The sequence below is a fragment of the Microcaecilia unicolor genome, chromosome 4 (assembly GCF_901765095.1).
Source record: "Microcaecilia unicolor chromosome 4, aMicUni1.1, whole genome shotgun sequence".
NCBI lineage: Eukaryota > Metazoa > Chordata > Amphibia > Gymnophiona > Siphonopidae > Microcaecilia > Microcaecilia unicolor.
In genome coordinates, this window is record NC_044034.1 from 350,071,583 (window position 1) to 350,084,492 (window position 12,910).

A 12,910-nucleotide genomic window follows, 5' to 3' on the forward strand; every position below is an offset into this window, starting at 1 on the left:
GCTGCGTACGCTTTGTAGCGCTATAAAAATGCTAAATAGTAGTAGTAGTAATTCCTGAGGCAGGCATCCTGTATGCCGAAACACAGCTGCCTCTCAAGTCCCTTTATATTGACTGAAGACTAAAGCTGATTAGTTGAACCAGTGGTTTGTTCAGCCATCCTTTCTTCCCCTATTGTCAAGGAGGTAAGCATTTTCAAATGCATTCTCTTCTTCTACTGAGAAATGCCTTGTCCATCAAACAAGCGGCTCTTCCTCCCCATCCACTTCCTTTCCTTCATGCGCTTGAGAAGGGCATACACCACTCCTCCACAAATACTCAGAACTGTCCTATAATATCTGCTTGTTATATTACTATCATGTTTTGCCTTTCTCATGTAACCCAAGATTCTTCTGTAACACGAAATGTCTATTTTCTAATTTACTTCCACCATTCATGATGTATTGTAAGCCACACTGAGCCTGCAAAGAGGTGGGGAAATGTGGGATAGAAATAACTAAGCCAGCAGTGAAGAAAAAACCAGAATGATGACAGGGGGGCCACCCCAGATGTCTCCAGGGGCCTCCATTGTCCCCCTCCCCCCCAGTCTTGCATTGAAAAACAATGGTTTAGAAGAATGAAGAACTAATAAGCTATGGAAATGCAGAAAGCCAGAGAATAACTCAGATCTACAGATACTAAAGAGATTCATTAGGAGTCAGGGAGAGCGAGGGGTGCAGAGGGGACCCAGAGAGCATGGCATACACCACGGGCCCAGAAAGAAAAGAGCGCTGGCTAAAGCCCACTTACTTTCAACACTGGGGTCAGGTACTCGGCCACCTCCAGTGCCTTTCCCTTCATAGTGTTGATGACGTTCTGCATTCTACCTCCGGGGCCCTGTCCAGCGCACAAACAAGCCGGCGAAACACCTCCCCCACCACTGCTACCCGGTGCCCGCGCACTTCCGCACACTCACGTGTCACGTCACGCTTCAACCCCGAGGAGGTTAGATTGAGAACAGGAGACGGTACGTGGCTATCTAGCCCATTGCGTGGGTTGAAGCCAGTAGGCGGAGCCACTAGTTTACTCAAAACAATAATAGGAAAAGATGGTCTGGCTATGTAAAAAATCAAAAGTTGTTATAGTTGGATAGGCAGTGCCTTAAAAGGTGGAGGACAAAATATATTTTTTTAACTTATTTGACAGCTTTTTAATTTGAAAAGTTCCCATATGTAGATATAAATATCATGAAATCAAAACTGAATATCACTAAAAACAGCTTCAAAAATTATTGTAGCAGGTGGGAACAGCACTAATAAAGGCTGTATTTTGTGATCATTTTTCTACACTGTTCTATACAATACAGTAATATATGGCCAAATTTCAGTGAGGATATCCTGTTCAGGGCCGCCGAGAGACTGAGCCGGGCCTGGGGCAAGGCCGTCACCCCTCCGAGGCCACCGCCACCCCCCCCAATCGCTACTCAGGCCGCCGGCGCTGCAGTCCCCAGTGTCAACCCGCCCACCCTCAGCCCTGTCGACAGCCCCCCTCCGTCCGCCACCGGGCCCCTTGCATTCAAATCGGCAGTGCCTCACCTCCGTGTGAAAGCGCAGCGGCAGATTGCCTCCCTTCGGGCCTTCCCTCCCTGTGTCCCGCCCTCGTAGAAACAGGAAGTTACATTAGTTGAGGGCGGGACACAGGGAGGGAAGGCCCGAAGGGAGGCGATCTGCTGCTGCGCTTTCACACGGAGGTGAGGCGCCGCCAATTTGAATACAGGGTGCCTGGTGGCGGACGGAGAGGGGCTGTCGACAGAGTCAAGGGCGGGCGGGTGAGACCGGGGACTGCGGCACCGGGCCTCCAAGGGGGAATTTTGTCCCCCCTGCCCCCCCTCTCGGCGGCCCTGATCCTGTTCATTGATGGGTTCATCTTAACTGTTGTTGTAATCTGCCTTGGGAAGCCTGGTGTTATAAAGATTGGAAGTAAAATTAAACTCTCCTTTCAATGAGGCACATGGAATCACACGTTCACCTCATCACTTTTGTACAAATGGATTATTCTGTTTTGAGCATAATAATAATAAAAATAAATATTTTCTTTCATGCAGATCTCTCATTTGTTTAAACATAACTAAATGGGCTTTAAGTCCCTAATGCAGTCCATTGGTTTTCTTACATGTGTTCCTTGTGATGACTTATACTGCCAAAACTGGAAACACAGTGAGACAGAATAATAGAATTCAGTAACATCCAAAACTTATTAACATTATCATTGTGTTTGCATTTGGGTAATAACAGAGAAAATGTTGTTGGGAGCAGTTGGGGGGAAGAGGGGGTGGTGGTTGGGAGGCGAGGATAGGGGAGGGCAGACTTATACGGTCTGTACCAGAGCCGGTGATGGGAGGCGGGACTGGTGGTTGGGAGGCGGGAAATACTGCTGGGCAGACTTATATGGTCTGTGCCCTGAAAAGGACAGGTACAAATTCAAGGTAAGGTATACACATATGAGTTTGTCTTGGGCAGACTGGATGGACCATGCAGGTCTTTTTCTGCCGTCATCTACTATGTTACTATGACTTGAAGAAGAAATAAATATATATCACAGAACTGGAAAATGTTGGCATATTTAGACTGACTCTGAACTTCTGCATGAAGATAGCTTTGCCCTCATTACTGAATCTCTCTCTCTTTTAAATAGTAGTAATAAACAATAATTAGTGCACTTTTATAACATACCACTGCATTCCATAAAACAAAAGAAGCAAGTTCCCACAAACCATTTTTCTCTTTTGATCTAGGCACAGGGAAAAAAAAAAACTAAATGCTCTCAGGTTTCAACCTAATTCATGTTTAATGTGGGATATAAATATCATAAATAAGTAAATAAATAGATAGAAACTCTGAATGTTGAGCACCTAATTCTCATAACATGATGTCTTTGCACGAAGGGTATCTTTATAGCCAGTCCTATCCAAATGACACACTGATTACAATTTATAACAAATTACTACCCTACCTATGAAAATTTATTCCCTTATTATACTTCCCTCTGTGTACATCCGTATGCTGCACAAGCTGGCATGTTTGAAAACATAAGTGAAATTAAATAAAAATGCTACCAACAAAGAACGACAACACGGATGCAGCAGCTCATAGGTTTGCTTTGTTTTAAGTGTACAAAGAACGACGGCTGCGCAGGTAAGGGGAAACCTAGACTAACCTAAGTGGTTTCAACCTTTTGACGTCATGCCGCCTCCTGTTCTCAATCAAACCTCCTTGGCTCTGGACTGGTCCTTACACTTCCGCTTCCTGTTACACGTGCAGTCAGTGCAGTGTGTTCTATGTTTGTTGTCTTTTCGTTTGCTTGAAGTTGGGAGTCTGTGAGTCAGTATGAGTTTTATTTTTTTTTGTTTGAAACTTATAGGGTTTAACTGCTTGTCGTTTCTACATAAAGTGTAGCCGTTTCTACTCTTTTCTCTTATTTTGGGATTGTTGAATGATACTCAAGCTTCGTTCTTGTACTTTTCCATATGTTTCAGCAGTGGAAGCATGACGAAAGAGCCCGAGAGTCCTCCTGGTAGAGCAGAGTCGGTTGCAATAAGGTGAGGGACTCGTGACAGGGATCACACTTAAGCTCGGGGTTGTGGACACGCTGATAAAAGTCAGTGTGACATATATATTTACCTGATGGCCCTAATAACTTGCTCCAATGTTTAGTAGTTAATATACATATCATTAAAACTAACATGTGGCTTTATGGTATTAATATATGATGCTATACACCTTCACCAGGAATAACTAAAGTGGCTGTTCAGAAAAAAGTAATTTTGCTGCTGACTATAGCCAGGTATATGAAACATTTTTCCCATAGATACAAAATGGGACAAATCCTTTACTACTACTACTTAACATTTCTAGAGCGCTACTAGGGTTACACAGCGCTGTACAATTTAACAAAGAAGGACAGTCCCTGCTCAAAGGCGCTTACAATCTAAAGGACGAAATGTCAAGTTGGGGCAGTCTAGATTTCCTGAATAGAGGTAAAGTAGTTAGGTGCCGAAGGCGACATTGAAGAGGTGGGCTTCCAGAGGAAGCACAAGCTCGCTGGTTTATCAGGGTATACATACTTTATATTTATCTCTTACTTATTGTAGATACTGTTGCTTTAGTACATCAGTTTTGTGACTAACAATTGTTTTTCATTTGTTGGGTAACTGCAGATGATTCTTTCAGGAGCTAACATTTTTGTGTTATGCCTTTGTTTATATTGCATTTTGTGGGCTTTCTTTGGCTTGCTTCCAGATATAAGTGCATAGGTATTGCCACACTGGGACAGACCAAAGGTCCATCAAGCCCAGCATCCTGTTTCCAACAGTGGCCAATCCAGGTCAGAAATACCTGGCAAGATCCCGAAAAAGTTCCATACATTTTATACTGCTTATCCCAGAAATAAGCAGTGGCTTTTTCCCCCCAAGTCAATTTAATAATGGTCTATGGAAATTTCCTTTAGGAAGCTGTCCAGACCTTTTTTAAACCCGCTAAGCTAACTGCCTTTACCACATTCTCTGGCAACGAATTCCAGAGTTTTAATTACACGCTGAGTGAAGAAACGTTTTCTGTGATTTGTATTAAATTTATTACTTTGTAGCTTCATCGTATGCCCCCTAGTCCTAATATTTTAGAAAGAGTAAACAAACGATTCACGTCTACCCGTTCCACGCCACTCATTTTATAGACCTCTATCATATCTGTGTAATTACTAGTTGGTGCAGCTACTGTAAGGATGTGCAGTTTTTGATCTCCATTTCTAGTACATTTCCTCTTGCTCTTTCTAGATTCCAGTTCAGCTACAACTAGCCTATATTGGGGCTACATAATAAGCCTTCTTTCATAGCTACCCAACCTGTTGGTTTCCTTTATTTTTATTCTCTTTCTTTTATAATTCAGTCATTCCAATGCCTTTTCTCAGTAGGAGCTATTTGTTCAGCACTACTCAACTCTACTTATCTTGTGAGACTTGTCTGTTGGGTTTGACTGACCACCTCTGTTTTTTTTTTTCTTTAAGGTGCCAAGAAATAAGAGCACCTGTGAAAATTCCTATAGATAAGGTGTGGGGAAATTTAGTTTGAGGGCCACAATCCAGTGAGGTTTCCATGTTTAATCCAATGAATATGTATTCGGTTAGAGACCAGTGTTCTTTTGACTGAACAGATCCCAGTGCCAGGTGCTATTCTGTAAATGGCACCCAACTCGTTTATAGTATAGTGCTTAGCGCTCTTTTTTTTTTTTTTTGTGGCGCCGTATATAGAATTTGGTCCTCTGTGCATAAATGTATTTTCTAAATGACATTATCATTTTTGTCTCTATAGGTAGGGGATCGACACCTAAGCTAGTAAGATGACGTGCAGATGCTGTCCTTTTAGTGTAACGTGTTCCAAGTCATCAGTTCATACTTTCCTTCTGGGAGCAGTGTTTGTTGGCCTGGCTTCAAGTCGTCTTCTCCTGGTAAAGTACTCTGCAAATGAAGGTGTGTATGGGAACAGCTGTTTGCTCCTCTTTCAAAAAAAAGCAAGCAAACAAAAAAAACAAAACCCAAAACAAAACTAGAAAAGGCACAGAGAAGGGCAAATAAAAGTGAGGAAGAGGATGAATAGCTGTTTTATGAAGAAAGGATAAACAGGTTAAGGTCTTCAGCTTAGAGACAAAACTGAGATGAGATGCAATAACTTATCATGAGTGGTATGCAACAATGCAATAAGGAATGATTCCTCCTGTTTTTAATTACCCCTCTCTAGACCTCCGGGGAACCCCTGCCCACGGGGATGAAGGGTGGGTTTCACAGGACCGCATTTTGACACGGAGGTGTAGAGGGGGTGTCAGAAGGCTCAATTTAAATCTAAGACTCAGGTCCTCGGCTTTCTGATTTCTGGTGTCTAGGTGGATCTTTGGCCAACTATTCTCCCACGTAATGTACTGAGGGGCAAAAGATACCTTACTTATGTGTACACTATTTGTGTAAGAATGTTCCAAGAAACAGATAGACAATCAAGAAATGGAGGCACAGACTAGAAAAGCAAATGATAGAGATAATCTTTATTCTCACCAATTGGAACTTCAATCTGGCACACTCATCAGTCAGATTCTCAGGTTGACCGACCGTAGTTCTGCCCTCTGGGTAGAGTTGGGGAAGATTCCAAATCCCACCCAGATTTGCAAATCTTAAATAGTATCTGCTGTCCATACAATTCAATGGGGACTCAAATTTTTTTTCCCATCTGTGAATCATACTTAACCGCAGATCAGGTGTTCATCTTCTCCCTCCTTCCCCCCCCCCCTTTATGATATGTCTTAATAACTGCCATTTCCTGAGTTGTAAATATCTTTCCTAATATAGAGAGAATAGTATTCATATCTCATGATCTTGGATGCCATTTTTACAACAGCAGACTCCATTTTATGAACCAAACTTCTTACAATTTTTGCCATTAATTCCTCCATCTTGGCCCTTACACTGCTTTTGAATGTCACACTAGATTCCAATAAGGCTTACCAAGCGGTCCTGCTTCCGCAGGCGCTCAGTACAAGGCCATCATCAGATTTTCAGGCCTAGTCAGTGCTTTTCAGCAGCTTAGGCTATAGAACTCGGCCCACCACCATTCCAGTGGGTGGGTTTCAAGTTGGGACACATATTAACACCCCCCCCCCCCAATTAGTAGTAATACTAAGGGTTACTCTTGAATAGGCTACTGGAGGACAGGTCTGTTAGCAGTTACAGTAAGGGAAATTTGGGAATCACCACCTTGTACACCTGGGAATGAGCAACTTCCAGTTCCATGTACTTCCAGGTTTCCTGAATTAGCTATTATTGATGGGAAAACAACCAAAGCAGATACGTGAATAAAAAACAGTATTTATTAAAAATAGGTAGAAATAAAATTAGAAAGCCCCGACACAGGTCGTGTTTCGCCCAACTGGGCTGCATCAGGGGCTAACAGTTATCCGTCTGATCATATCAATCCTGAAGAATAAAAATCCAATTTGTTGAACTCACAAATATGAGATGGAATGTGAAACTGATTCAACCAGATACTTCAAAATGGAAAATCACTTCAGTGCTGTGACACGACATCAATCCAAGAAGGAGCAGCAGTGGGATTTGAATCCTGGCTTTCTTGGTTCTCATCTTACTGCTCTAACCACTAGGCTACTCCTTTTTTACATGTTTATTTCATCAGTACAGGGCAGCACATCTTAGACTGTATTGTTTGTACATTAGCCTATCCAGAGAGCATAAATCTGCTTCTGTTTTGGGGCAGTAATTTATAAAGAAGTAACTGTAGTCTTGGCAATGGGCGATTGCAACCATGCAGTAAGAGGAACTGATCTGCAAAGCCTTCCCCTTCGAAAGTGAAGCTGTTTGTTTTAGAGGAGCTAATGCTGGAATTTTCTGGGCTATATAGGATATTGGAGTCAGTCATTGTCTGCAGGTGGAAGCGGTAGAGACGAAAACAGTATCTGAATTCAAGAGAGACTGGATAGGCCATATGGGACTATATCTGCCTACATTGTTCTACGTATTCTGCTACTAGGGAATTGGTGTGCAATGTTTTATCATCTCAATTAAACTTTTATGACCAAATGCTTTTCTGGAATTTGACTCCATGTTCTTTCTTCATGGAAGAAGAGTAGTTTAAACGAGTGGGATGTAAACCAGGAAAACCAGGGTTCAAATCCTGCTTTTCCTACTGCCACTTGTTGCAGCCTTGGGCAACTCGCATCATTCTTCTTTGTCTCAACTACAGCTTGGATTTTGAATCCATTTGGGCAGAGAAATAACCATCAGATTTAAGACATTCACCCTTCCACTTCTGTTTTAGGAAAGTTTTAAAGACTTATCTATTTGGTCAGTAATTTTGAATCTGTTAGCTTGTGAGGGGGGTTATAGAACACTGCCCCTCACCCTTAAGAGAAGTCCCTCCCATAGCCGGGGCCACCTTAAGAGCAATTGGTCCTGCCTTGGGAGGGGCGGAGCCCAGACCTGGGAGCATGAAAGACAGGACCAGGCTGAGGTTAAGGAGGCCCAGTGAAAGAAGAGTGGAATCCCCAGCATATGATGCTGACACTACAGTTTCATAATCGGGACCTGGCTGAGATAAGTCGTTTGTTATTGCTGGATTAACCCTTGTAAGTTTTGCTTTGAGGTTTGACTGGAGCCAGACCTGAACCTTGGCAAAGAACCGAGAACTGTTCAGCTGTGTTTGGAGTGTGGCAGCTCCGGCAGTCGCAGACTGTGTTTGGCCTTCCGCCAGAGGCTTGCTTACAACTGAATGTACTGGACTGTAGAAGTTTCCTATCCTGTATCTCAGGCCCTGTGAAAGGAACAGGCCCGAGGATTCCTGTGAATAAATACATTTTTTTTTTTGGGGGGGGGGGGGGGGGGGGGGTTCACCCCTTTGTCTGAGTGTGTTATTTGGCCCACTCCCCAGCCCTCGCTCGGGATCTCACATAGATGTTGATTGTTAGTTTTATATATTAAATTGCTTTATTATTTTTTCTCTATTGTAGAGTTTCCTTGATATGTTATTTCTCTGTATTGTAGAGTTCTCTTCTTATGTAGAGTGGAGGAGTGGCCTAGTGGTTAGGGGGGTGGACTTTGGTCCTGAGGAACTGAGTTCGATTCCCACTTCAGGCACAGGCAGCTCCTTGTGACTCTGGGCAAGTCACTTAACCCTCCATTGCCCCATGTAAGCCGCATTGAGCCTGCCATGAGTGGGAAAGCGCGGGGTACAAATGTAACAAAAATAAATGTAAACCGCCATAAATCCTTTTTGGAAAACAGGTGGTATATTAGACTCCAATAGAAATGTACCTGCAAAAGCAAGTAATAAATCCTTAAATAAAAATGTGTGTGTATATAGATATAGTTAGATATATAAATATATAGGGATATATATAAATTGTTGTATAGATGGAATTGGACTGATATCAGAGTATTTATGGCAGTCAGCTGTGGGCAGTTTGGATGGGTATCTGGCTGATCCAATAGGATCCTGTCTATACTCGTTTTCTCATTCATGGGATCATAGGTTAAATGCACACGCTAATGCCATTATCACACTTTATCTGCCGCATGATCTATTGCATAAAATGGACCCAGGAGTAGATAAAACATGATTATTTATTTATTAGGATTTATTTACCGCCTTTTTGAAGGAATTCACTGAAGGCAGTGTACAGTAAGAATAGATCAACCATGAGCAATAGACAATTAGCAGTAAAAATATTCAAAAACAATACAAAGTATGGCATGGTATACTACTCACAATGTCAACGCAATACGTAATAGAACATTATAATTGATAGTGAAGTGTAAAGCAAAGATGTAACATGTAGATAGGTAAGAAAGTAGGAAGAGTTAGAAAGTAAGGTGATTGATTTAAAGAAAGTTGCACACGAGGTCAGAGAAATGGTCAAATGTTATCTCAGCTAGAGTAGGAGTGGATAAACATGATTAGTGCAATACTAATCTTTAAAAAGTGACCTCCCCCCCCTCCCATTCAATGCTGATTAAAATATCTGGCTGCTTAAAGGAGGTTATTTTTTTATATTTTTAAGATTTTACCTTGACATACTTCTCATTGTTTGTCCCTCAGTGATTGTAAAATCATATTTAACATGCTGAGTAATAACCATAAAAATGAACCGTCTAACTCTAGTGCCCCAAACAGAAAAATAACTTGCAACATAGCTGGTGATGTTCAAATGTATGGAAAATGGTGCAAAATAAGTGAAAACAGCCTCTGTGGCTCATTTATTGCTTGCTTTGTATGCGAGTGGGACTTTGTTCAGGTGTACTAGTTTCTGTAATGGTTTCTACTCCCCTTCACAGATAATGAATACGATTATCTTCCTGCCACGGTGAATGTGTGCACAGAGGCAGTAAAGTTGATCGTTTGTATGGTAGCGGCTTTCTTGGTGGCAGTACGAGGTAAGTTGTTCCAAAGTTTTTCCGAGTTTGGTCTTCCTCCTATGCCTGTACAGTGCATTACAGGTCCATGGCCCTGTCATTTATTAACTGTCTTTAGCCACGACCATTAGAATGTTAGGTTTATAGTATAAAAACAGGAATCTTAGTCTGCTGGGTTACTAGGCACGTGATCACATTTTCTTTACCTGGGCTTCTCTCACCTGTGCAGCACTACAAGGATGTAGATTTTTACCATACTTCCCCTTAAGTGCAGCTAATAGTGGAGGAGTGGCCTAGTGGTTAGGGTGGTGGACTTTGGTCCTGAGGAACTGAGTTCGATTCCCGGCACAGGCAGCTCCTTGTGACTCTGGGCAAATCACTTAACCCTCCATTGCCCCATGTAAGCCGCATTGAGCCTGCCATGAGTGGGAAAGCGCGGGGTACAAATGTAACAAAAATAAAATAGATACTATTGGAGATTCTACATGGAATGTTGCTACTAATGGAGATTCTACATGGAATGTTGCTATTCCACTAGCAACATTCCATGTAGAAGCCTGCGCGGCCACATTGGTGATCTGCAAGGGCCGACTTCTACATGGAATGTTGCTAGTGGAATAGCAACATTCCATGTAGAATCTCAAATAGTAGCAACAGTGGAGGAGTGGCCTAGTGGTTAAGGTGGTGGACTTTGGTCCTGAGGAACTGAGTTCGATTCCCACTTCAGGCACAGGCAGCTCCTTGTGACTCTGGGCAAGTCACTTAACCCTCCATTGCCCCATGTAAGCCGCATTGAGCCAGCCATGAGTGGGAAAGCGCGGGGTACAAATGTAACAAAAATAAAATAGATACTATTGGAGATTCTACATGGAATGTTGCTACTAATGGAGATTCTACATGGAATGTTGCTATTCCACTAGCAACATTCCATGTAGAAGCCTGCGCGGCCACATTGGTGATCTGCAAGGGCCGACTTCTACATGGAATGTTGCTAGTGGAATAGCAACATTCCATGTAGAATCTCAAATAGTAGCAACAGTGGAGGAGTGGCCTAGTGGTTAAGGTGGTGGACTTTGGTCCTGAGGAACTGAGTTCGATTCCCACTTCAGGCACAGGCAGCTCCTTGTGACTCTGGGCAAGTCACTTAACCCTCCATTGCCCCATGTAAGCCGCATTGAGCCAGCCATGAGTGGGAAAGCGCGGGGTACAAATGTAACAAACAAACAAAAAAATAGTCACTACTACAGGTCTTCATACTGACTTTAGCAGACAGCAAATCTGTTAGACGGTGTTGCATCACCGTACAGTACAACCTTTTGGGGGATAATTCTCTAAAGGTGCAAATTTCTGGAAACTACGGGCCATCCGACATTTCTTTGAAATTCATGAGCTCATATTGTCTTTTTTCACATTCTGTCTGGATTCCTGCAACATCATTTATGCAGGCTTACCGCAATCATCCCTAAAGAAATTACAAACGCTTCAAAATACAGCGATTTGTTTACTTTGCAGTGCACACTGTTATGATCGTACTTCATTATTAAAACAATACCATTGGTTGCCGGTTCACCAAAGTATTATCTATAAGGTTACCACTCATAACATTTAAAAGTTTTCACGTAGTATCACCTGACTGTCTCTCTTCCCTTACTATCCCATACTCTCCAGCTAGAGTCCTCCGTTTGGTCAGTGATCGTTGTCTGATTCTCCCAAGTCTGAAATTCATCAGACACTGTGCTTTCTTTTTTCTCGTGCCCCACATCTGGAATAATCTCCCACTGTCCCTTTGTAGTACCACCTCCTTCAAGCAGTTCAAAGTTGAATTTAAGACATGGTTATTTTTGCAGTCTTTCAGAGTACCAGTTGCCTAAAGTGTGTGTCTGTTATATTTTTATAGTGTTTGCCCTGTCTTAACGTGCTATCTTGTGGTGGGGCCATATAGAGGATTGCAAGAACAGATGGGATTGTTTGGTGATCAATACGAATTATGGTGTTGTAGTTTCGCTAATTTCAGGCATTTAAGTTGGGTTGGGGGCGGGTTGGAACAGGTGGGTTTTTAGTTTTTTTCTGAATTGGAGGTGGTCATACGTGTTTTTCACGGTTTTTGGTAGTGTGTTCCATAGCTGTGTACTGATGTAGGAAAAAACTGGATGCGTAGATTGATATTTGTATTTTAGTCCTTTGCAGCTTGGGTAGTTGAGGTTTAGGTATTGTCGTGTTGATGCGGATGTGTTTCTGGTTGGTAGGTCGATTTAGGTTCATCATATATCCCGGTGCTTCACCATAGATGATTCCTTGATTGCGTTCCTTGATTGGGAGCCAATGTAGTTTTCCGCAAAGGGGTGTTGCGCTATCAAAACGTGCTTTTCCGAAGATGAGTCTTGCTGCCATATTTTGAGCGGTTTGAAGTTTCCTTAAGATTTGCTCTTTGCATTCCGCATAGATTCCATTGCAGTAGTCAGCATGGCTTAGCACCATTGATTGTTATCAGGTTGCGAAATATTTTCCTCGGGAAGAATTGTTTCACTCGTTTGAGTTTCAACATTGTGAAGAACATTCTCTTTGTTGTGGATTTTACTATATGAGAAATACCTGGGGAGAATTTGACATAGCCGCCGAGGTGGGGGGGGGGGGGGCAGAGGGGACAAAATTCCCCAGGCCTCCAAGGGCACCGTGGTCCCACCCGCCCTCCGTCGCTGACCATCTGCCCCCTGCAGAATCTCCAATAGTAGCAACATTCCATGTAGAATCTCCAATAGTATCTATTTTATTTTTCTTACATTTGTAACCCGCACTTTCCCACTCATGGCAGGCTCAATGCGGCTTACATGGGGCAATGGAGGGTTAAGTGACTTGGCCAGAGTCACAAGGAGCTGCCTGTGCCTGAAGTAGGAATCGAACTCAGTTTCTCAGTTCCCTAGGACAAAAGTCCACCACCCTAACCACTAGGGCACTCCTCCACTCCACATC

General features: G+C 42.7%; 2 protein-coding genes across 4 annotated transcripts in view; one reads left to right on the plus strand and one right to left on the minus strand.

The window, feature by feature from the left end:
• ATG3 (autophagy related 3) overlaps window positions 1-959 on the minus strand; it is a 60,159-nt gene extending 59,200 nt beyond the window's left edge. Inside the window, exon 1 of the mRNA XM_030202233.1 lies at window positions 788-959. Coding sequence (XP_030058093.1) covers window positions 788-859 — 72 coding nt within the window. The 5' untranslated portion in view covers window positions 860-959. The remainder of the gene's footprint in view (window positions 1-787) is intronic.
• A 2,318-nt stretch (window positions 960-3,277) lies between these two features.
• The window catches only part of SLC35A5 (solute carrier family 35 member A5), a 39,189-nt gene continuing 29,556 nt past the window's right edge, over window positions 3,278-12,910 (plus strand). The window contains exons 1-4 of one of the 3 annotated variants that reach the window (XM_030202236.1): window positions 3,278-3,353; window positions 3,513-3,575; window positions 5,343-5,500; window positions 9,863-9,961. In XM_030202236.1, the coding sequence (XP_030058096.1) occupies window positions 5,371-5,500; window positions 9,863-9,961 (229 nt within the window). In that variant the 5' untranslated portion in view covers window positions 3,278-3,353; window positions 3,513-3,575; window positions 5,343-5,370. Of the gene's footprint in view, window positions 3,368-3,512; window positions 3,576-5,342; window positions 5,501-9,862; window positions 9,962-12,910 lie in introns of all 3 variants that reach the window. The other 2 variants (XM_030202237.1, XM_030202238.1) reach the window with 2 other exon arrangements.